General features: G+C 37.6%; 2 protein-coding genes across 2 annotated transcripts in view; one reads left to right on the top strand and one right to left on the bottom strand.

Moving 5' to 3' along the window:
• Positions 1-25,265, top strand: part of Folh1b (folate hydrolase 1B) — an 80,628-nt gene extending 55,363 nt beyond the window's left edge. The window contains exons 12-19 of the mRNA XM_042689542.1: positions 1,295-1,358; positions 10,017-10,084; positions 11,807-11,898; positions 13,290-13,380; positions 17,488-17,752; positions 18,658-18,739; positions 22,177-22,269; positions 24,992-25,265. Coding sequence (XP_042545476.1) covers positions 1,295-1,358; positions 10,017-10,084; positions 11,807-11,898; positions 13,290-13,380; positions 17,488-17,752; positions 18,658-18,739; positions 22,177-22,269; positions 24,992-25,181 — 945 coding nt within the window. The 3' untranslated portion in view covers positions 25,182-25,265. The remainder of the gene's footprint in view (positions 1-1,294; positions 1,359-10,016; positions 10,085-11,806; positions 11,899-13,289; positions 13,381-17,487; positions 17,753-18,657; positions 18,740-22,176; positions 22,270-24,991) is intronic.
• On the bottom strand, positions 13,743-14,359 carry LOC122115942 (LYR motif-containing protein 4-like). The gene has a single exon (XM_042689553.1). The coding sequence runs from the start codon at positions 14,356-14,358 to the stop codon at positions 14,083-14,085; it is 276 nt and encodes a 91-aa protein (XP_042545487.1). The 5' UTR covers position 14,359; the 3' UTR covers positions 13,743-14,082.
• Positions 25,266-25,978: the final 713 nt, after the last annotated feature.

The following is a 25,978-nucleotide window of genomic DNA, read 5'->3' as shown; positions in this document are numbered from 1 at the left end:
CCAGGACTGAAGTAGTTTATTCCCTATGAATCAGGCAGCGTTCTGTTAAATAGTGAGATATTTGTGAGAGTATCTCCTCTGGAAAATGTAAGAGGTAATGTTTGCTTTAGGACAAACTACATTATAGTTAAGAAGTTAACTTTTTTGTTGTTGTTGTTGGTTGTGGGGCTTGAACTCTGGGCCTGGGTGCTGTCCCTCAGCTCTTCAGCTCAAGGCTAGCACTCTACCACTTGAGCCTCATCCCCACTTCCAGCTTTTTCTGCTTATGTGTTTCCTCATGCATGCAAAGCAAGCACTCTACCACTGAGCCACCTTTCCAACCCCAATTAACTCTATTTCTATATGTAGATGGTTAACTGCTATATGTAGATGGTTAACAAGTTTCACTTGTTTCTCACTATTAACCTCATTGAATTCTTTTTCAAATGAACACTCGTGAAAATTTCAGGTTTGTGGCTATCATAGGCCAGCTTAATTCAGAAATCTACATTCAGTAGAAGTCTATGTGTCTTTTTATGGGTACAGAGTAGGAAGTTATGACTTATAGTAAGCTTACCTTATTAATGAATTTATTGGGCATGGTTTTGGCCAAGCATGAGCAAAACCAATTTTTTTTTTAAATTAGCAGAACTTCCAAAAACCAAAAAATTTAAATTCCAGGAGCCAGTGGCTTATGCCTAGCTACTCAGGAGGCTGAGATCTAAGGACTGAAATTTGAAGCTAGTCCAGACAGAAATGAATGTGAGAATTTTATCTTTTTGACCAACAGAAAGCTGGAAGTGGAGCTCTAGTCCAAGTGGTAGTATGCTAGCCTTAAGTGAAACAAACTTAGTTCAAGCTCCAGTACTGGCACATTTTAAAACATTTCTGTGCAGGCATTTTGTGGCTCAGGTGATACTACAGAAATTCTCATTAGCACCGTGTTATCATCACTTGTGTTTAAGTCATTGTGTGATCTGCTGTTTTCTTGCCCTTAATTTTGCGAAAATCTGCTTTTCTCCAAAAGACATCATTGTCTAAACACCAATGGAGAAAGTGAATTGCTTAACTCAAATGATAAAGTGAAAATGTGAGATTTGTTGAGAGGATGTTGGGGCTATTACAGGAAACAGGGACTCAAGCATGGAACCCTGTGTCCCGAGCCTAAGCAAGGCCTCTCTTCACCTTAGGGTCCTAGGAACAGTGTACTGGGGGAGACGAATTGACTTTGGGGTCCTGGGAACCACACACTGGAGGAGATGAAAGCTCTACTACATGCATATGTAGTGTTGTTTCTTATTGTTTGTTGTTACAGGAGAATTCCAGGATCCTTCAAGAACGTGGTGTGGCCTATATTAATGCTGATTCGTCTATAGAAGGTGAATATTGTTGACTCCTAAGACAAGATCTGATTTACTAGAGGCAGCAATTTTACTGATAAAGTTTATACTAACACAGAACCAAGCCATTCACATGCTGTGGTTAGGGAATCTGAAGCTGGTTCTTTTTGTCATTTTTTTTTTTTATCCCTGGGGAGACTCAGAGGCTAAGATCCCAGATTCTTGGTATTTTTATCAAAGAATTCAACACACACATACACACACACACACACACACACACAAATTTGGTAAAGCAAGGAGTTTATTAGAGAGGGAAAGTACACCATTAAAGAAAACAGCTTTCTGTAGTTGATAGCTCAAGAGTGAACTCATGGCTCCAGATCTCAACTGTGGTACCCATAGGTGGGAAGAGTACATGGTAATGAAGAGCAATTGGTCTTAGAGAGATGAGGCATCATGACCTGACAGATGTGTTTTATTTGCAAGCAATCTATGCAAGTTCATGGTCACCATCCCATAATTTCAAGTATATGGGTAAGAGGCATGAAGGCGGTAAGCAGGGATTTCTTGAAAAGGTCAGATGAAGACATGGAAATTTCTGCTGTGCAAATGCCTCAGTTTGCTTAGTCCAGGATGAGTTTTTCCACCCCTCTGGAGAAGTTCTAAGTTTAAACTGAGCACTAATTACCCACCATGAATTGTGGTATGAGATGTACTGGAGGGAGATAGGGTGGTGAGGTGTTTTATAGGGCATAGCTAGGAGAAGGGTTGATTTCTTCACATTCTTTCCTGTAGCTATCCTGCCCGGAGTTCTGTGTTTGATCTTGATCTTCAGATCTTAGCCAGTTGAATAGCTAGGATTATAATAAGCCACCACAAAATCACTGCTTTCCAAGATGATCTTCTAGCAGATATCAGGATGTGCTTCTAAGTAAGCACGAGGTTGTACTGATGCACATTGAGGGTCGATTTCCAGGGGAAGCAAACAATCCACAACACTGCACTCCAACCTTATGGATCTTTCTGGTTATTTTTTTATGCTGGCACTGTGGCTTGAATTCAGTTTTTCAGTCAAGGCTGATTCTACCACTTGAGCTACATCTCTACTCCTAGCTTTGTACTGATTACTTGTAGAAAACAGGCTCAAAGATTTGTCCATCTCTGCCAGTTTAGAATCATAATATTCAGATGTCAGCCTCCCTAGTAGCTAAGATTACAGGTTTGAGTCACTGGCACAGGCTTAGCATCACTTACTAATGTAAGTTGAGCATGACAGTAGTTGAGACCTAACACCTTGAGGGAGTTACATGGAGTTTTACATTCCTCCTTTGTTCATGTGCCTGATCTCTTTGTCTTGCAGTTAGTTTATATGGTTCATGTAAGTTCTTTCTCATCCCAGAGAAAGAGGACAGCTTTTCATGTCAGATTGTCTGAGTTTATTCCTGGCTTAGTAACATCCACCTGTTTGACTTTTTGTATCTGAGCTTTCTTACCTCTTGTCAATGCTCACATTAATATGGGCAAAATCCCAGACCTATACCTTGCAGAGTGAATGTCCAAAAGTATTAATAATTATTATTTCTACATAGGTTATTATTGTTACTCCTATGCAAATTATTTTTATTTCTACAATTATTATTATTGGTACTCCTATAAAGATTCTTCTATGTAGATCACATCCTTATCTCCAGTTAACCAGCAAAGAGCAGGAAGTAGAGGTATGGCTCAAGTGGTAGAGTACCAGGCGTGAGTGAAAAAGCTAAGGAACATATTTTAGCAGTGGTAAATAATGCTACAATAAACAGTCGTGCTGGTAGCTTTAGTGTGGTCTTTTTTGTGAACATTTGGGTAAATGCCCAAAAGTGGAATTGCTGGGTCATAGGGGAGCTCTCTGTGGAATCTTTTGAGGAACCTCCACACTGCTTTCCAAAGTGGTTGAACAAGTTTACACTTCCACCAACAATGCAGTAAGGTTCCCTTCTGTCCACATCCCCTCCAGCATCTGTTGTAGAGTTCTTGATTATAGCCATTCTAACTGGGGTGAGGTGGTATCTCAATGTTGTTTTGATTTGCATTTCTTTTATGGCTAGATATGTTGAGCATTTCTTCATGTGTCTATTGGCCATCCTTCTTTCCTCTTCAGAGAAGTTTCTTTTTAAGTCTTTAGCCCACTTATTTATTGGGCAGTTGTTTCTTTGAAGATTTGTTGTTGGAGGATTTAATTTTTTGAGTTCCAGGTATATTTTAGATATGAGACTCTTGTCTGTTGCATTATTTACTATAGCTAAGGAACCAACCCTCAGTAGATGAATGGATCAAGAAAATGTGGTACATGTACACAATGGAACTCTATGCCTCCAGCAGAAAGAATGACATTGCCCCATTTTTTAGGAAATGGAAAGACTTGGAAAAATTAAGTAAAGTAAGCCAAGCCAAACCATAGGTCCCATGGTTTCCCTTATTTGCAATAACTAGTATATGTCTGAGTCAAGCAGAAAAGCTCAGATAAGTTGATGTTAGGGAGATGAACCCTAAGATATGTATTCAAATGGTTTTTTCTTTCATGCGATTGTTTCTAACACATTTTATAAGATTATTTCTTTGTTGCTTTGTATATCCCTCCCCCACGGTATAACCCCTGTTTTCACTGTATTTGATGTTGGTATAATTTGTGGAGGGGAAGGGAAAAAACAAATCATTTAAATAGGGATACGGGTAGACCCATTGCAACAATGAGATGTACAAATCATTATGTCAAAAAACGAACTTTACAACTTTGGGGGGGGGAGGAGGATTGGGTGGGGAGGGCAGGGGGAGGATGGGAAGGAATGGGAAGGGGAAACAAAGGAGGAGGCTACAATGCTTGATAAGAAATGTACTCATTATCTTGCCCATGTAACCCTCTGTACAGTAGTTTCACAAAAAAAAGCTAACCAGTGCCCAGGTTCTGAGTTCAAGTCTTCATACCAGCATGCACGTACACACACACATACACACACACACACACACACACACACACACACACACACACACACCACATACACACAGGGTTTAACTGATTTCATCCCTCTGACCAAATTTGTTGTGTCTTCACAAGTTTCAGGGTCTAATCAGAGTACATATGATATACTACACATTAGGGATACTTACCTTACCTTTTGTGTGTGTGCTAGTCCTTGAACTCAGGGCCTGTGTGCTATCTCTGAACTTTTGTGCTCAAGATTAGCCTGCTACTACTTGAGCCACAGCTCTAGTTCTGGCTTTTTTTCTGAAGAATCTCACAGACTTCCCTTTCCCAGATGGCTTGGTGCCACAATCCTCAGATCTCAGCTTCCTAAGTAGTTAAGATGACATGCAGTGAGCCACAGGTACCAGCTTAAAGTTTTTGTTAAATGTTAATTCCCCGAATAATATAATAAATTCTCCATGTCAATTTACAGTATGAAATTTACAAATGAAGTAAAACCTGCAAACAAATGACTTTTAAGCTTAATCCTGCTTCCAAAGGGACATTCTGAGTTTGGAGTGTTTCTATCGCATTATATTCAATTCAGTGCACACATAGTACCAACAGTATAAAACAACTGTCTTAATTGCTTTATATCCAAATGTTTATTTAGTGAACTGTCCTTTTACAAAATTAGTTTATTATGTGTTGCCTGCAAGAGGGAACTGTGACTTGAGAACTTAAGTAACTCTCCCATGGTCATGAAGCTGAAAGGTTAAAGCTCTGTGTGTCAACCTTGCCCTGTTATTACTTCATAATGATTTTTGAGATTGTACTACATCTAAATAGTTCTGCAATTTGTCTTTTCCTTCAGCAATGTATTTTATAAAATTTTCAATAGGGTCTATATACAGTCATGTATAGTAAAAAAGTTAAAAATCCATGCAGACTATGTTTCTTTGACTCTGGCTTACTTTGCTTAATGTAACTTTTTCCAAGTCTTTCAATTTTCTTAACAAATGGTACAATATCATTCTTTCTGATGGATGAGTAGAATTCCATTGTGCATATATGCTACATTTTCTTAACCCATTCATCTACTAAGGGGCATCTGGGTTGATTCCATATTTTGGCTATGGAAAACAAAGCTGCAATGGACATGGTTAAGAGAAGACAGATCTAGATAGCCCCAGATATATCTCCAAGTGTTTTTTGTTTTTTTTTTTTTTAATACCAAATGGAGGCTAGCTTATCTACTTCCTGGTTTCACTTCTAAGTCTTGACCTTTTTTGTAAAGTAAGTTTTTTATTGTAAAAATACTGTGCAGAGGGGCTACAGTTACACATAACTGTAACTTTTGGTCATGGGGCTTCAACTCTGGGCCAGGGCACTGTCCCTGAGCAGTTCAGCTCAAGGCTAGCGCTCTACCACTTGAGCCACAGCACCACTTCCGGTTTTCTGGTGGTTTATTGGAGATAAGAGTTTCAGGGACTTTCCTGCCCTGGCTAGCTTTGAACCACGATCCTCAGATCTCAGCCTCCTGAGTAGCAGGATTATAGGTGTGAGCCACCTGCGCTCAGCTATGAGTACATTTCTTATCAAGCATTGTTGCCTCCTCCTTTGTTTTTCCCCTACCATCCCTTCCCTCCCATCTCCTCAACTACAGCCCCCCTCACCCCGCCCTAAATTGTAATGTTCGTTTTTCAACTTAGTGTCTTGTACATCTCATTGTTGCAATGGGCCAACCTGTATCCCTATTTATTTGTTTAAATTAATGTAATTTCCCCACCTCCTCTTCTGTCTATATTCTGCCTCATTTTGCCCCTAAATGATTTTAGTTTGTTATAATCTTAAAAAGAGTATATAAGGTTCACAGTCTGTTCTCTCTAGTTATTTGATGCTGAAAATAGACTGTTAAGAGGGAACCAAATAGACTGGAAAGAGGGAACCAAAATCTTCATTTTGGAGCCAGGCACTTGTAATACTAGTTACTCTGGAGCTGAGATGGGAGGGAGGTGATTCTAAGCTAAACCACATGACTTTCTATCTCCAATTAACTACCAAAAAGCTGGCAGCAAAGTGGAGCTGTGACTCAAGTGGCAGAATATTAGCCTTGGGCACAAAAGCTTAGCAACAGTGCCCAGACCCCAAGTTCAAGCCCCACAACTAGCACCCAAAACAAAACAAAAACACAAAAGAGCTGGAAGTGGTACTGTGGCTCTAGTGGTAGAGAGCCAGCCTTGAGTGAAAAAGCTAAAGACAGCATCTAAGCCAGCACAAAAAAATTCTGTAAATTAATTTTTGTATCTAATTTAGGAGATGACATAGGAAATTCAGTTAACAGGAATAGGCCTCTGGACCAGGAATTGACTAGGATCAGATGACATCAAGTTATTCTTTGAGGAATCTGTTTTTGTTTTAAGATCTTAAGAAAAGTAAGTTTTATTTTTGAGATGTAAATTCAAATGTGACAGCATATAATTGTTTTGAAAAATAAGGTTTAGCAGAATTTTTCCTACCTTTGAATAAGAATTTTTAATATTATAACTTGTCTTTTAGTTACATATAGAATAAAAGGATTAACTAAAATCTGGGACTTGTAGGAATAGGGTAGATACTGGTAATCCTTAAATTTTGAATGGTTTTTGCTGTTTTTCCTGGCTGTCTCACTAAGGGGCTATCCGTATCCCAAGACTAGGAATACAAATCTGATTGACTCTAGCCATTTTGAGATAAGTTGTGAGCTGTTTTCCTTGAGGAGGTCATAGATGTTATGAAGGTCTTTTCTTTTTCCCAGGCAAGAGTCAGTTCCCTTTTAGAGTAACGAGTGACCTAGGGATTTTGCCTTTTTGATGCATAATCTGTGTCTTTTGTGGAAAGGTCTAGATGGAGGTCTTCTGCTAGATCTCAGCCTCCTAAGTAGCTAAGGTTACAGGCAAGAACTATAGACTATGAAATAAGCTTAGAATCTGGCATTCTGCATTGAACTGGAGAAAACTCTTCTTTTTGGCTATTTTTAGCATCAAATTTAATGTTGTCTCATGCAACAATAAAGCCAAGATGACAATAACTGTAAAAAAGTACTTGCTAGAATTTCTTTTTTCATGAATTTGATCATAAATTTCTTAGAGAAGGATCCAAAGTATAGATGATAAAATTATACTAGCCATAGTTAAAAATTTTCAAAAAGTGGTTTAGAAGTTTTGTTATTTCCTGTGCATGTGGCATTTTAGGATAATAATTATGGCTAACAGTGTTATACCATCATTAACAAGTTCCTTGTTATAATTGCAAACATATGTACACATCACTGACTTATGTGAATGGTATAAATAGACCTTAAATATATTAAAGATAAAAGTTATGAGGGTTTCTATATGTGATCAAAAATTTCAAAATTGTCAAAATTTTGTAATGGTCAAGATTTAATGCACTCATGGTACAACACCAAATTCTATGCCTTAGAATATTTTGCTTTGAAAATGGGAGTGTGACTCAAAAAGTAGAATGCCAGCCTTGTGCAAAAAAATCTTATGACAATGTAAGGCCCTGAATTCAAGTCCCAGCTTAGACACTTTTTTCTCTGTTTCTAAAAAAAAATGACTTGAAGGAAAGGTAGTTTTCCCTTTAAGTTTTAAATTAAAAAAAATACCTTGTGTTTTTTTTAAGAAAATGAATATAAGCCTTCTTTTCTGATAATTTTATTAGTTCTCAAAGGAAACTAAGGTCTAACTAATCAGGGTTAATTTAAATATTTCTTTATTATATATAAAACTTTCTTATATTAAGTGATTAAAATGTTATACCGTACTACAAACATGTATATATGTGTCTAAGGTTTATTTAAATGTTCTACAAAAATTTACAAGGTTAATGTACAAGTTTACTATCTGTAAAGGGACCTGCAAATGCCCTGTTTTATATATATCTATATCTATATATATATATATATGCTATAGTATTATATATAATGAATAAGTATAAAATATATATTATGTATTATATACACATAATCTATAATGTGTAATAGTATATATAATAGTATATTATATATTATGTAGATAATTATATAATATATGCTATATATTACATATATAATATGACGTATATATAAAATACATGTCTGGACATTGTTGTATTTGGGTTCATTTTTACTCTGCCTAACTAAAAAAATTAAATCTCTGGTTTTTGCTAGTGCTGCTCATCTACTATATCTAATAAGAAATTCTAAAATTCAGTTCAAACATAAAGGCTAAATTATGTGTAGGTATAACATCTATGTACCTGCTGTTAGTTGTTGCTGGCTGTGTTTCCTAGTTTGTACAGAATTTTATCAATTTACATTTTTACAAGAGCCCTGCTGCTTTAAAATTGAATTTGCTATATATACATTTTATTCTAGATGACATTTAGGATTGTGTTTTGTTATTATTTTATTTGTAGTAATTGCATTTGAACTCAAATGTTGAGCCATGTTCCTCAAGCCCTTTTTTCTTTTATTATTTTTTTGGATAAGGTTTGTCTTCATGTATTTATTTTTTGATTGGGGCCAGCCTCCAGTTGAGATCTTCTACAGTCTCCCAAGTAGCCTGGATTACAAGCATGCACCAAAACACTCCACTCAGGATGTTTCTTTTTACAACTAGTTTCATTAGTCTAGGATAGCTTAAAACTCTTTTAAAACTAATCTAGCCTAGCCTGAAAATTCCCATCTTCTTGCCTGCATCTCCTCACTTTTGGGATTACAGGTGTACTTTCCCAATGCCTGACATTTTTCTTTTCTTGTGTGCCAGTCTTGCTACTTGAACTCAGGTTCTGGGCACTGTTCTTGAGCATTTTTGCTCAAGGCTACCATTCTACAGCTTGAGCCTTAGCTCTACTTCCAGATTTTTAATTTCTTTTCTTTTCCTTCCTTCCTTTTTTTTTTAAAGGTAGCTCATGGACTTTCCAACCCTGGCTGGCTTTGAACAGTGATCCTCAGATTTCAGCCTCTTGAATACCTTGAATTACAGGCATAAGCCATAGGTTCCTGGCCTAAACATGGAATTTTTTTCTTTATTTACTTATTTATTGCTGTTCTTGGGGTTTGAACTTGAGGCCTGAGCATTGTCCCTGAGCTTCTTGTTCCTCAAGGTTAGGTCTATAATACTTGAGCCATAGCTCCATAGCTCTTTGGGTAGTTTAGTGGAGATACAAGTCTCACAGACTTTCATGCTCAAGGTGGCTTCAAATCATGATCCTCATATCTCAGCCTCCTAAGTATCTAGGAATAGAATCATGAGCCACCAATGCCAGGCTTAAACATTGGTTTTAAAAGATAATTTTGGGGCTAGGAACGTGGCTTACTGGTAGAGTGCTTGCCTAGCATGCATGAAGTCCTGGGTTTGATTCCTCAGTACCACATAAATGGAAAAAGATGCAAGTGCCAGGCACTGGTGGCTCACGTCTATAATCTTAGCTACTCAGGAGGCTGAGATCTGAGGCTTGCAGTTCAAAGCCAGCCCAGGCAGGAAAGTCTGTGAGATTCTTATCTCCAATAAACCACCAGAAAACTGGAAGTGGTGCTATGTCTCAAGTGGTAGAGTAATAGCCTTGAGCAAAAGAAGCTTGGGGACAGTGCCTAGGCCCTGAGTTCAAGCTCCTGGACTGGCAAAAAAAAAAAAAAAAGAAAAAGAAAAAGATAATTTTGTTTAGAGTGCTTATTGTAGTCTTGGAGTAAAAGAATAACAACAAACAATATTATCTTTCAGGAAACTACACTCTAAGAGTTGATTGTACACCACTGATGTACAGCTTAGTATATAATCTAACAAAAGAGGTAAAAAATAATTATATTTTTTTCTTTTGGGGGGTGGGTGCAGCTGATCTGGGGGCTTGACCTGAGGGCCCAAACACTGTCTATGAGCTTTTTTACTCAAGGCTAGTGCTCTACCACTTGAGCCACTGCTCCTCTCCTGGTTTTTCTTGGAGATTAATTGGAGTTAAGAGTCTCTTGGACTCTTTGAACAGCTATCCTCAGATCTCAGCCTCCATAGTAGCTAGATGATGGTATTAGCTACCACAGGTACATAACTAACAATGTCTTTTTGAGTTGCTTATGTTGAACATTGATGATGTTAGTAATTCACCTTTGCTCCATACAACAGATTTTGGCTTTCTAGAGTATCATTTCTAACAAACTGACTACATATACTTCTTTATTTCTCCCTACACTCACTCCTGTAGGTCAAACCTTGGGTAGCATTACATTTACTATCTCCAATTAGCAAAGGAGGGAATGGAGCTCAAAGAACATTGCTTATCAAAGTTCTATAATTTATACACTAGTTGACCGAGTGTTGCTCCTATGATTTTTCTTAATTTTATTACTGGTTTATAGTCCACAGTAGGAGCTAAAGATTCTAAATGATTGTGAGACTATTATTGACCAGAACAGGACTAAGATGTTTCCAGTACTTGGGTACTGAGCTTGGGAGGTGGGGTGTCATGTGGGTGGCACCTATTTCAACTGAGTTGATGTCATCATCACAGAAAAGAATTTAAGGATAAGTTCTAGTTAGACAAGGAGTTTAAGTTTTATTAAACAAAGCAGGAAAGAAGATAGTAAAACACATCCCAGGAGCCTGGAGATATGGGCACATATGAAGAGCTAAGTCCCTGGTAAGACAAGACTCTCCACATTAGAATCTAGAGTCCTTGTCTCTGTGCATGCGTCTTCATTTTGACCATGTGGTCTGTTAGTTATTTGCTGTGACAGCATTCTTCTAATAACTACATCTATGAACTGGTAAGTTTAGTATTTCTAGAAACCAAGTCTCCCTAATTGACAGATGATACATATTTTTGAGAAATATAGTAATATTTCCTAATTTTAAGACCAGAAAATCCATCTTTATGTGATTTTATTTTCCTTCAACACACATGGTTTCCTTTTATACAAGAATGAGTTTTGCCAGTTATTTTTCTTTAAGAGAGACTTATCCATCCAGAGTGCTGGAGAAATCATTAGCTCAAAGCTGAAAGAAAGCCCCGTTAACATCTATAATCTAATGGGGAGAAGGAGCTTCAGGTTACTATGAAAACTGTGCTTATTCTTGACCCCCTGGATCTTGGTTTTTATCCTTGAGATCCCTAATCTAGCCTGCTTCAATACAGCATGCATAAACGCAACAAATCATTTTGGACAGGGACTAGGTGAGACCTCATAACTCCCATTCTAACCTTCAACTCCGGTCCACTGGTCCCATTACTTTTCTTTTTTTCCTCTCTTTTCTGTCCTTTCTTTAATTTTTTCTCTTTTCATGTGTATACTGTGCTCTCCCTTAGCTTTGTCACTCTTCTACCATCTAGAGATGGAACCTAAAGCCTCTAAAATTCTAGGCAAGCTAACACTGAGCTATCCCTTCAGCCTGGGATCTTAGTAACAGCTATACAGAGATTACATGCCTTGTTTGCTGCTCATTCCCTAGTGAATGGACATTGAATTTGAATGCATCTTCACTTGTAAGTGTGCTTTTTATCTTACATTTAATTTGAATAGCTACAAAGCCCTGATGAAGACTTTGAAGGCAAGTCTCTTTATGAGAGCTGGAGTAAAAAGAGCCCTTCACCTGAGTTCAGTGGTGTGCCCAGGTCAGTAAATAACCCAACTTTTTCTCCAAATTTGATTGTTATGTGAGATTGTTTTGGAAGTAAAATGTACTTTTCTTTCAATCATTATTAAAATTTGTAATTTCTCTAAAATATGTATATTTAGGTTTATTAATAACTTATTACTATGTGTTTTGAAAGTAAGTCTGTTGACACTAAACATGATTCTCATTAGAATAGATGATATGAGTATACAGTACATTTTTTTAAAGGTTTTAGTCAAGATAATAGATCACAGTAGGGCTGGGAATGTGGCTTAGGTGGAATGCTTGCCTAGCATGCATGAAGTCCTGAGTTTGATTCCTCAGTACCACATAAACAGAAAGAGCCAGAAGTGGTGCTGTGGCTCAAGTGATAGAGTGCTAGCCTTGGGCAAAAAGAAGCTCAGGGACAGCGCTCTGGCCCTGAGTTCAAGCCCCAGGACTGGAACAAAAAATAGAGAAATCAGTAGTTTACTCATACTTCTATCAGGTTGTCACCCTCTAACTATTCTTTACCAATCATGCACTTAATATATGTATTGTTTTCCCTAATAATCATAAGCATCCCATCAGCCTTGGTATGCCTTTGCAAGCAAGGGAAGAAAAATAAATTTCTAAGTTGTGTGTGAATAATAGGAATAATTTTAATTATCAAGGGAAGAATTTTCTTCTGAATTATCAGGAAATTGGTTGCTTTCTTTTATTTATTTTTGCTTTCTTTTACTTTATCAGACATAGAAAATACAGATGAAAATTTAAATAAAGTAATTTGAAGGAAACTAAACTCTTCACACATGTTTGTGTGTGTGTGTGTGTGTGTGTGTGTGTGTGTGTGTGTGTGTGTGCATGCATGCTGTTATTGGTTCTTGAGTTCAGAGCCTGGATATCTGTCCCTTAGCTTTCTTGGTCAAGGTATGCATTCAAACACTTGAACAAGTGTTTTTTGGGTTTTTTGGTGGTTAATTGGAGAAATATTTCCACAATCCTCATACTTCAGCCTCCTGTGATCAGGAATTGTAAGCCACTGGTGGCTGGTCATTTCTGGCTGGTTAAGTAGATGGGAGAATCACAGACTTTCCTGCCAGAGATTGCTTTGAACTGTGATTCTCAGATCTCAGCCTCCTGAGTAGCCAAGATTATAGGCATTAAACCACTGACTTCTGCCACACCTTCAGGAATCTTTAAAGAAAAAAAAAAGTGACTCGGGAAATATCACCTCAAGAATAGTCTTACAGAAGTCAATATTTTGTGATCAGAACCCTAGCATTTTTTGTTGAATGACAAAGGCTATCAAATTTACAATAGTAAGAATGGAGTTAGTTTAGTTGATCTTTAATCTGAATTTAATGGAAAAAAAATTCTGAAATAATTCTGTTATTTTATCCTTCAAAGGATTAGCAAGCTGGGGTCTGGAAATGATTTTGAAGTATTTTTCCAAAGACTTGGAATTGCTTCAGGCAGAGCACGGTATACTAAAAACTGGGTAAGTGTCAACAGAATTTTTGAATACTTTGTACAATTTTGACTTCAAAAGGTGGCTTGAACCTGAGAGGTGTAGAAGAACTTGAAAGCAAAGGAAAAATGTCCCCATAGTTGATGGACATTTCTTGCCTCTTGTGTTCTGAACTGTGTGATAAGTGCCACCGACCCTAATACGCCTATCTGTGAAGTATATTTTCTATTTTATTTGGAGGTGGAACATTCACTCAGTCACTCATTTTTGTTTTGTTTTGTTTTTGCCAGTCCTAGGGCTTGAACTCAGGGCCTGGGTGCTGTCCTTGAGCTTTTGTTCTCAAAGTTAGTTCTACCACTTTGAGCCACAGATCCATTTCCAGCTTTTTTTTAAGGCCACAATTCAATTTATTGTTAAGGACCAAGAAACAAAGTCTTGCAAATGTTCTATACAAATGTGGATGAGCTGCAAGATGGGGATAGGGTGGAGAAGAGACTCAATAATACATAGTATTATTGTGAGTGATCTCCAGCTCTTCATTCTAACACTTGAATAGAGGAAGGACAGCCATTCTTTCACACTGAGACTGCAATAGAATGCAAGTAAGATTCAGTTTCATCTTCTATAGGTCAGAGAAGCAAAAAGCTATGTTCAGCTGGTATTGGAAGCCCCCAGGCTGCACACGAATGGATGCTGAAGGTGGTCCACAGGCTGCTGCTGGTGACTTGGTCCCTAGGTCCTTGGCTTCTCTTGACTCTCAATGATAAGCTCGTCAGTTGAATACAGTTGGCCAATATGGACCTGTCGACGGATTAGTCCAAGGTCTCTTTTGGCTTTATTCACTAGAGCTTGAATTTCTACAGGATCCTTTACATTTTTATTTTCTCTAAAGGCATCTCTTATCCTCCTGACAGCATACGTTCTGTAGTTGTAGGAGTTGAAATGCTTGCTCTCTCTCAGCATTGCCCAGTACAGGTCTAACACTTGTGCATGACTGAAGGCTGCCATTTTGGAAGGGGAGCCCATTTCCAGCTTTGTAGTAGTTAATCTTGCTTGAGCTAGTTTTGAACCATGATCCTCAGACCTTAGTCATTGGCTTTTTTTTTTTTTTTTTTGGTCAGTCATTGGCTTAAACTCGGAGTCTGGATGCTGTCCCTCAGCTCTTCAGCTCAATGCTAGCACTTTACCATGAGCCACAGTGCCATTTTCAGCTTTCTAGTGCTTTCTATGGCTTTGAACCATGATCCTCAGCTCTCAGCTTCCTGAGTAACTAGGCTTACAGATGTGAGCCACTGGCTCCTGGCTTGATTTTTTTTTTAATTTATAAAATTATCCTTAAGTAGCTGTACACAGGAATTTTAATTTGCTATATTAGTTTATAAGTATAATGCATTTTGATCAGTGTCACTCACCTGATGCAATGCTACCCATCTCCTCATTTAGTCACTGAAGTTAAAAATGTAGGAATTGTCTTTGGATCTTTTCTTCTCATTCTCATTCACAATCCATATCGAACTGCAGATATTTGGAATTTCATTTGTATAGTATGATTCTAATCATTAAGTAAATAACAAATCATTAGACAATAGTGAAAATGTAGAAGTCACATCCCATTTTATTACAGATTTTTATTCAGTTTTTATTTTTATCAAAGTAACAAGTATATGACTTATAAAATCTCAACTAGTTGCTTAAATGTATAATGAAAAAACAATGGCTTCTTATCTAATTTTCATATTCATTCTAACCTTATATTTGTTTATCAAATTAAAAGCGTTAGTTTTATTGCGTTCTAATATCTACCTCCAAGTTTATGAATAATAATAGCTTCTCTCCTACTACTTTTTCATTTTTCAGTTTTTCCTTAAGGAAAAAATTCTGATACTTGCTACAATTTAAGAGACAATTTAAGCCAAGCACTGGTGGCTCATACTTGTAATACTAGCTCCTTAGGAGGCTGAGATCTGAGGATAGTGGTTCAAAGCCAGGCTGGGCAGAAGAATCTGTAAGACTATTATCTCCAATAAACCACTCAGAGAAATCTGGAAATGGCTCTGTGGCTCAAGTGGTAGAGCACTAGCCTTGAACACAAAGAGGCTCAGCAACAGCGCCCAGACCTTGAGTTCAAGCCCTAGGAGCTTGAAAAGAGAGAGAGAGACAGAGAGACAGAGAGAATTTATTTGCTGCATATAGGGCTATTAGAATAGAACAGGAGATTGGACTTAACTTCATATTCCTGTTAATCTCAAATCCCCTGCCAGGTACTCGTGTCTCTCTCCTAAATCCTAGCTACTCAAAAGGCTGTGAACTGAAGATCACAGTTCAAAGCCAACCTGGGAAGACAAACCTGAGACATTCTTATCTCTAGCTAATCAGCAAAAAGCTAGAAGTAGAGCTGGTATGATTCAAGTGGTAGACTGTCAGCTTTGAGCAAAAAAGCTAAAGGACAGCAATTAAAGTCCTAAATTCAAGCCCCAGAAACAGCACAAATAAAAGAAAATCTATAAAGACAGCTGGCAATGCACAGCAAATATCTTTAGGTCTTTCCTCTTGGGATAGCTCTTCTTTTCAGACAGGAAATCTTTAATAGCTTACCATTGGATTCAAGATTAGTCAGTGCTACATGGTGATGATGATAAGAAGAAATATTAATGTTATCTATATTTTACATATATATAAAAGTTCCAGGAAGAAAGGTCAAGTGAACAGCTAAAATTTTTGGCAATGAGCTGTGAAGCTTGAAGTGAAACTCTTATCAGGCTAACTGTAGTCTCAGTCCCTTCAGCACACTACTATTTTATATCAGTAGTAAAAATAAGAACCTTGAGTGGGTGTGGTGGTACATGCTTGTAATCATTTGAGTCCAGAAGTTCTAAAGTATACTAAATCGATTAGATGTCCACAGTAAGTTCAGCATCAATACAATGACCTTCCAGGAACAGGGGACTAGCAGATTGCCTAGCAAGAAGTAGACAAGTTCAGGTGGGAAAAACAAGCACCTTGAAAAAAATAATAGGACATAAATCAACCATTAAAAGCTTGAAAAGTGGGGCTGGGAAGGTGACTCAGTGATAGAGTGCTTGCCTTGCAAGCATGAGGCCCTGGGTTCGATTCTTCAACACCACATAAATAGAAAAAGCCAGAAGTGGCGCCGTGGCTCAAGTAGTAGAGCGCTAGCCTTGAGCTGAAGAGCTGAGGGACAGCGCCGAGACCCAGAGCTCAGGCCCCACGACCAACCCCACCCCTCTCCCCCCCAAAAAAGCTTGAAAAGTCTTTTTTTTCCTTGACTTTTACATATGCTCTTGGCTTTCCTTATGCCTTTCAAACATCCCTCCAATCTCCATAGTGAGATTGTTAGATTCATTTAGATTTTAGATTCATTTAGATTCATTACCAAAACCTTCACAGCCAAGACTGTCCGTTCTTCTATTCACTGTCTTCATGGAAGACACAGCTTTACTTTTGGCTCTTTGATAGTTACAGAGAAGAATCTCACAGGACCAGACACCAGTAGCTCATGCCTGTAATTCAGCTATATAGGAGGCTGAGATCTGAAGATGATGTTTTAAAGCCATCCTGGGCAGGAAAATCTATGAGACTCATCTCCAATTAAGCACCAAAAAAGCTGAAAGTAGAGCTTTGGCTCAAGCGGTAGAGCACTATGCTTGAGCAAAAGAAGCTCAGGACAGCATCCAGACCTTGATTTCACAACCCCAGGATGGGCGCACGCGCATGCACGCATGCGCGTGCGCGCACACACACACACACACACACACACACACACACACACACTAAAGGATCTCAGACTTTCTGCCTTGGCTGCCTTCAATCCTCAGATCTCAGCTACCTGAGATCTCAGCTACAGGTGTGAGCTACTAGTGAGCTACTGGTGCTCAGCTTGACATCTTTCATAAGTATCTCCTTTTGAGGAATGTTTTGATAACTTTGTTTATGTCATGTACACCTATTATAATTGACACAAATACTATGCCGTTACCCCTTGACTAAGAAGATCTCTGAAGTTCATAAGTAATGTTCTTTATTACTCATCAGGTATTCTTACTAATGCTAATAGTGAGAATCATGCTATCAATCTTATTATCTTACAGGTGATATTTCAATTTTTTTCTTCCATAGGAAACTAACAAATTCAGCAGCTATCCACTGTATCATAGTGTCTATGAGACATATGAGTTGGTGGAAAAATTTTATGATCCCACATTTAAATATCACCTCACAGTGGCTCAGGTTCGAGGAGGGCTGGTGTTTGCATTGGCCAATTCTATCCTGCTCCCATTTGACTGTGAAAATTATGCTGTAGCTTTGAAAATGTATGCTGACAAAATCTACAATATCTCAATGAAATATCCACAAGAGATGAAGATGTACCATGTATCATTTGGTATGGTTATTTAAAAAATATATTGATATATTGTTTGTATCAAATGGTCTTTTGAAAGTCATTATTTTTGTATTACCATTAATTTCTGAAATGCAATGGCCTAGAGGGTGTGTGTATATGTGTGCTTGCTGGTACTGTGGCTTGAACTCATAGTCTTGTACTGCTTTAGCTTTTTAGTGCTCTAATGCTCTCACACTTGAGCTTTCCTTCGCTTTTGATGGTTAGTTGGTGATAAATATCTTAGATTTGTGTCTGAGCTGGTTTTGAACTGATGATCCTCAGATCTCCGCCACCTGAGTAACTAGTATTGTAGATGTGAGCCTCAGCTGGCTTTCAGCACCCTATCTAAGTCATCATTCATATTGTTCTTTTGTCAGATCAAATATTGCACTATGGTTCAACCTAAGTGTATTTTCTTTTTCATGGATGATCACATCTCATAATGCACAAATATAAATAACTGTTAAAGCACATAAGAGGGTTTTTTCTCTGTTGTTCACTTTTTTTCTTTTTTTTTTTTTTTGTTGGTCATGGGGCTTGAACTCTGGGCCTATGTACTATTCCCTCAGCTCTTTAGCTCAAGGTGAGCATTCTACCACTTGTGCCACAGTGACACTTTCAGCTTTTTGTTTATGTGGTACTGAGGAATCAAATCCAGGGCCTCATACATGAGAGGCAATCACTCTACCACTGAACCACCTTCCCAGCCCCCATTCATATTTTTTGACCTATAGAACAATGTCACTAGAAATTATGTTCTTTTGCTTGCTTCTTTGTGTATTTTATTTATGGATTCTGGATGTGTTGCTAGTATCAAACTCCTGCCTCAGACATATTACAGGCATGTACAATATCACCTGGATTAGAAATTATATTTTTCAACCTTTTGATCATTTCCATTTCAGATTCGCTGTTTTCTGCTGTTGAGAATTTTACAGAAGTTGCTTCTCAGTTCAGCAAAAGACTTCAAGACATAGACAAAAGCAAGTATGTACTGCATTTATTTATGTATGTAATAGACACAATTGGAAGGAATTACTCTTTTTTTGTCAGTCATGGGGCTTGAATTCAGATCATGGGCACTGTCCGTACATTTTTGGGCTCTACCACTTTCAACCACAGAGGAGGCAAAATCCTCAGGGACTTTCCTGCCCAGGCTGGCTTCAAACTACCTTCCTCAAATCTCAGCCTCCTGAGTGGCTAAGATTATAGGCATGAGTTACCAGTATCTAGATCACCTGGGCAGTCTTGATGCATGTGGATTTCGTTCTTTCACTTCTAGACCAGCTTTTGGTCTCCATTTGCCTTTCTTCCTCCCACTAGAGTCTACATCACAGACTCTTTTACATTATTGTCATTCATTTTGTAATATGTGTTAATTGTTCAAAAGGGTTAAACAAAGTGAATACATTCTCACAAACTTAAATTTTATCTTTAATATGCTATGTAAAATTCTGAAACACCAGTATTTAATGTAGTCAATTCTAAATAAAGAAATTAAACTGGATATTGACTTTCTCAACTAAAATGTTAAAATCTAAAGAAAAAATACTTCTTCCTTTTATTTTATTTTGTACTGGATCTGGGGTTTAAACCTGAAGCCTTTTGTTCTCCCTTGGCTTTACAGTTAAGATGCATACTCTACCACTTGAACCACAGCTCCATTTCTAGCTATTTGCTAGATATTGGAGATAACAGCCTTGTGGATTTGTCTACCTGAGCAGCCAGGATTATAGGAGTGATCCACTAGCTCCTAGTGAACACTTTATTGTTTATCCTATTCTTCTTGAATCCATGCTTTGGCCATTAAGGGACACAGGCTGTTGGCTCTGTGATACCTTTATTCTCACACTGTAACTAACCTGAATACCTGCATATAATACTGTTCCTCCTTCTAGAGGCAGCATGCTCCACGAGTAAAAAGATGCTGTTTACTTTGCTTCAAAGTGTACTCTATACTATATAAGGAACATTTGAGGGCTCTGAGTGGTAGTCACAACATGATGGGAGGTGGGACTGAGCAGGGGAGGGAGAGAGAAAGAGAGAGGGAGAGGAAGCAGACATATAGTTACCAGAATATACATATACATATATATACACACACACATAAGTATATATATTCACATGGATATACATATACACACATAAATGTATATGTATAATGTGGATATACATACAAATACATATATATGTATATACATATATATGTATATATCCACATGAATTCTTGTATTTGTTGTAATGTTTTGTGAACTTGATTCAGAAATCTTAATTTCTCATAAAATTACCTTTTGATTGTCTCTTTTGCTTAGGTTGAATTACTAACATGTAAAGTCTAAACCTGTTTTTCACTATCACAAAAATGAGTTCACAGTACTGAACAACTAGATGTCACTGCTAGCTCAAATTTAAATGACAGGGCTTCAGTTATTCCTATCTTCCTATTGTCAGCAGAGTGCTGGTATGAGGATCATATTGATCTTTCAATGCTCTCTCAAATTTCCTATTTATAAACTTGGGCAAGTTGAAAGCTCTGAGTCTTAGTTATGTAATGAAATTATTACTCTGCCCAACTTGTAAGATTAAGATAACATTGTAATGAGGCAACTCTGGCTCATGACTGTAATCCTAGCTACTTAGGAGTCTGAGATCTCAGGATTGAGGTTTGGACAGCTTGGGCTGTCTTTTGAGACTCTGCCTTGAGACTCTTATCTCCAATTAAACACGAAAAAAGCCAGAAGTAGAGGTGTGGCTCATGAGGTAGAGCACTAACCTGGAGCACAAAATCAGCTGAATTCAAGCCCCAGAACTGACATAAACACAAAAATGGCACTTTGTTAGCATTCAGAGCACTAAGTGAACACTAAATGCTAGCTGTTATTACTTAAGGTAACATAAAAATTGAGAGCTAATTAAATAAATAAATAATGCAATTATTCCTTATTGTAATGATTATTGCTCACTAAATTATGACATTTATTACATTAAGTGTAATAACTCATTGTTGTATTACTTAGGGTTTGTTAACAAATTTTTTTATTGTACTGAGTCATTCTTATAAACAAATAATAACCTCAGCACTATCTTTTAGAACATGAGCTCCATGTTAGTGTTTGATACCTAGCTAGCATTTCAATAGGTTTTAAGTGTGTGTGTGTGTGCGCACACACACACACACACATGTGCGCACCAGTCCTGTGATTTGAACTCAAGGCCTGAGTGTCTTCCCTGTGCTTCTTTTGGTCAAGGCTACCACTTGAGTCACTGCTCCATTTCTAGCTTTTAAATATATATAATTTATTGGAGATAAGAGTCTCATGGACTTTCCTGCTCAGTCTGGCTTTGAACCATGATCCTCAATTCTCAGCCTCCTAAGTAGCTAAGATTACAGGTATGAGCCAGTGACTCCCAGCTAATTTCAATTGTTTTAAAAAAAAGAAGCAAACACTTTCTTGTGTTTGTGATAGGTTTATATCTAATAATAAGAGTTAGCTGGTTACCAATCTGTATGGAACACCAGTTATACCAGTTATGAGGGAGGTTGAAATCCAGAAGATAATGGCTTAAGGTCAGCTAGGGCATACATGCAAAAACTCTTCTCTCTCAATTAATAGCTAGTCATGGCAGCCCACATGTATCATACCAGCTACATCAGAAAACATAAAATAGGTAGATCATGGTACACACAGAGGCCCAGGCAAAAAGTAAGACTTCAGAATAACCATTAGGGGAAAAAGTGGGGTAGTATGGCTCAGTGTAAGGTTCTGAGTTCAAGTCAGTAACAGCCTGGAGCCATTAGCTCACTCCCGTAATTCTAGCTACTCTGAGGATTGCAGGTTGAAGCTAGCAAAGACAGAAAGTCTTAACTTCGATTAACCACCCAAATGCTAGCTAGAAGTGTGTGGCTCAAGTGGTAGAGCGCTAATCTTGAGCACAAAAGCTTAGGAACTGTCCCTATTCCCTAAGCCCAAGCGCAGTGCTGGCATACACAAAAAAAAGCTAGTACCATCAAGAAAAAAAAAAAACTTACTGTTTGTTGTTACCTGGTAACTGTATAATTTACCAGGCACCCTACTTACATTAATACATGATCTTACTTCAATATTGATAATACTTCTGTATGCAGACTATTATAACCCCTGAACTGAAAACTTTTTGCAATTATATACCTCAGTTTTTCAATTAAGTATTTTATTGAACATACAGATTATTACCGTTTTTTTCCCACTGGCATTAGTCAACTGAAATAGAGTTTTATGAGCATTAGCACAATAATCTTATAAGATTTTAAAATGTGATAGTAATATATGTTATTTCATGATATACATATGATTTAAAAATAATGAGTTTCATTTAAAATCTTTTATTTGCTAGTGAGAATATATACTTTCATGATGATATAACTATGTCAATTTTCTTTTTAGCCCAATATTATTGAGAATTGTGAATGATCAACTGATGTTTTTGGAACGTGCATTCATTGATCCTTTAGGGTTACCAGACAGGCCTTTTTACAGGTAAGAAAAAATAAGACTCCTTGCTCTCATGTGACTTTTTTTTTTTTTTTTTTAATTTTATTTTATTTGAGAACATATTGTACAGAGGGGTTACAATTACATGGGCAGGATAATGCATACATTTCTTACCAAGCATTGCAGCCTCCTCCTTTGTTTACCCTTCACCTCCCTTCCCAGCCTCCCCCCTCCCTCCCACCCAATCATACCCCCCCACCCCCCACCCCCCACCGACATTGTAAAGCTGGTTTTGACATGACATTTTGTACTTCTCATTGTTGCAATAGGTCCACCTGAATCCTTAAATGACTTGTTTGTCCCCATCTCCTCCACATGTTATACTGACATCAAATATAGTGAAAGCGGGGGTTACACTGTGGGGGAGGGACATACAAAGCAACAAAGAAATAATCTTATAAATGCGTTAGAAACATCTCATGTGACTTTTATAGGTTCTTCTAAACTGTGGAAAATATTATAGTTGATTTCTTGCCTGTAAATAGTATTATTCATTTTGTGTATTTTCAAAATATATTTCAAAATACATGTAATGAATGATAAATATTTGATATTTTAATATAATATGATTGTTATATTTTTCTAATTTTTCTATTGTAGTTGTAAAAGAATATGTTTATTTTGGGAAATTTAGAAGGTTCAGAGAGAACATACATGAAAAATCTCCTAAGCTAGGAGCTGGTAGCTCTCTCCTCTAATGCCATCTATTCAGAATGCTGAGATCTGAGGGTTACAGTCACAGCTCAAAGCCAGCCTGGGCAGACAAATTCAAGAGACTTTTTTTTTTTATCGTGGGCCTTGAACTCTGGGTCTGAGCACTGTCTCTTGGGTCTTCCAGCTCAAGGCGAGTGCTCTATGATTTGAGTATAGCACCACTTCCGGTTTTCTGGTGGCTTATTGGAGATAAGAGTTTCACAGACTTTCCTGCCCTGGTTGGCTTTGAACCACGATCCTCAGATCTCAACCTCCTGAGTAGCTAGTATTACATGTGTGAGCCACCATTACCTGGCAATTCAAGAGACTTATATCTCCAATTAGAAGGAGAGGTAGAGCTTAATGGTAGAGTGCCATCCTCAAATGAAAAAAACTAAGAAAAAGCACAAGTCCTGAGTTCAAGCCCTAATCCCATCGGCCAAATACTGAATTGTTTATTATATCTTTGTACATATATATTCCTATCTTAAATATATTTGTCTTTATGCATTCATATAGCATCAAGTCAATGCAATGTGCATAAATTTATTTACTTACATAACATTGACATTTAAAGCTTTTTATTATTTATTGTAAAGATACTGTACAGAGGGGTTACAGTTACATGAGTAAGGTAATGAGTACATTAAGGTTTTGTCCTCTATTTTTAAATAATTGCAAATGCTCTATTACTGAGCTACCTTTCCAGATCTTTCTCTTAAGTTTTGACAAATGTGCTTATTTCTAATAAATACCATGGACACTAGATTGAACCTACTAGGTATTGAAGAATGAGTTAGATAATGAGACAGCCAAAAAATAGCACTATCTTTCCATGTAGAGATTATCAAAAATCATCCTTGAGAGTAAGGGCATCATCTGAACAGGTTCACTAGTTGCCAGGGCAACATGCTTGTAATTCATTTTTGCCTGTTTACTATGAAGCTCCTCTTCTAGAACCAGTATAGGAACTGACTTAGCTCCAACAATGGCACAGTCTTCCACCTAGATCATGTGAAATATTATAAAATTGTAAAATGATTGTTGATGCTTTAGGTTCAGCATTCTAGTATGTTTGTGTGGCTTCTAAAGTGGAGAAAAAGCCCATATAGAATAGGTTGGCAAGTGACAAATGGGACTAAAGCATTACAGTAGGACTGAATTTCAGAGGGTATTTAGGTATAGTCAAAGTCAGCCCTTCTTTTCAGCAAACATTGAGACAAATAATTTAGCCATTTAAATGATCAGATCTCAAGGCAGGCACAGGTTGCTCACACCTATAATCCTAGCTACTTAGGACGCTGAGATCTGAAATCATTGTTTGAAGCCAGCCCTGGCAGAAAAATCCATGAGACTCTTATCCCTAAAACCAGAAGTGGTAGAGTACTAGCCTTGAGCACAAAAGCTCAGGGACAGTGCCAGCCCCTGAGTACAAACACTGCCCATGACAGACAAGAAAATACCAATTTTATAGGGTTGTTTCAATAATAATATTTGTAAGTAATTCTTTTTTATTAAGCCTGTTCCATTCTAGGTAATGTTTTTGTTGTTGTTGCTATTGTTTCATCTCTGAATCATTTTGAATTATCTATTTAAAGTAAAAATGTGGCCAAGCTCTAGGGGCTCATGCCTATACTTCTAGCAGCAACTCAGGAGACTGAAATCTCAGGATTTCAGGAAAAGTTCATGAGGTTCTTTTTTCCAGCTAAACACAAAAATGCCAGAAGTGGATCTGTGGCTCAAGTAGTACTAGAGTGCCAGCCTAAGTGAAAGAGCTAAGGAACGGTCCCCAGACCCCAAGCCTAAGCTGCAACACTGGCCCTCCCCCCAATAAAGTGAAAATATGTATTCCCACACATATTTCACATTCCAGTCTTTGACAGTTACTGAATTTGGAAGGTCAGTTGACAAACCAAATTAGATCTGTACAGCCAGCCTAACATTGTATTGTGCTTTTTTTTCCTCTTGCATATTATTTGTGCAACTAACATTGAGCAAACTATTTTATCAACAGGCATATCATCTATGCTCCAAGCAGCCACAACAAGTATGCAGGAGAGTCATTCCCAGGAATTTACGATGCTCTGTTTGATATTAACAGCAAAGCAGATCCTTCCAAGGCCTGGAGAGAAGTAAAGAGACAGATTTCCATTGCAGCCTTCACAGTACAGGCTGCAGCAGGGACTTTGAGAGAAGTAGCCTGAAAGGATTTTCAGAGAATCCTCTGTAGTGATTTAAGATGGTGTATGGATGTAATGATAAACTAAAAATAAAAGCTGTAAATTGTGTCTGTTTGTGTGTGAATGTGCTACTGTATACATATATATGTATGTACATATATGTTTATGTTTTACATATATACCTATCCTTCTCTAAGTGTTCTAAAAGAAAAGTGGAAAATTTATATTCCATAATTGTAGAGTGTTATTCCAAACTTGAAATTTTGAATTCAGTATTAATTTATGGAGAATAGTTTAATATACTAAACTTACTTGTTACTGTCAGGAACCAAGTCTAACACAGCACTTTCAGACCTGTGCATCTCATTGAAAAACCTGTTTCGTCATGGAATTCAATGGAGATAATGCACACAGCTGCTCCTCACAGAGGTCTAAGTCCTTCTTGGACAAACAAAGGTAAGAGGGTCACTTCTTGCCATACTTGTTTGGAAATTCTGATCTCATCTTGGCAATCCTGAAATCTCAGCCGCCTGAGTTGCTAGGATTCCAGGCATGAGCTACTGGAGTCCAGACATGTTTCTCACAGATGTCACTGCTCCATATTATAAAGGATAGATCTACCTTTATTGTGTGTGTTATGGTACTGAAATTTGAACTTGGAGCCTCATGCTCTTACTTGGCTTTTTCACGCCAGGCTGGAGCTCTACCAGTTCAGACCCAGCTTCACTTATGGCTTTTTCTGGTAATTGCAGATAAAAGTCCCATGGACTTTCTGCCCAGGCTGACTTCTAACTACTGTTCTTAGCTCTCAGCCTCTTGAG

This window comes from Dipodomys spectabilis, unplaced genomic scaffold (genome assembly GCF_019054845.1).
Source record: "Dipodomys spectabilis isolate Male_0828 unplaced genomic scaffold, ASM1905484v1 ptg000003l, whole genome shotgun sequence".
NCBI lineage: Eukaryota > Metazoa > Chordata > Mammalia > Rodentia > Heteromyidae > Dipodomys > Dipodomys spectabilis.
This window is presented reverse-complemented; position numbering and strand designations above follow the sequence as displayed.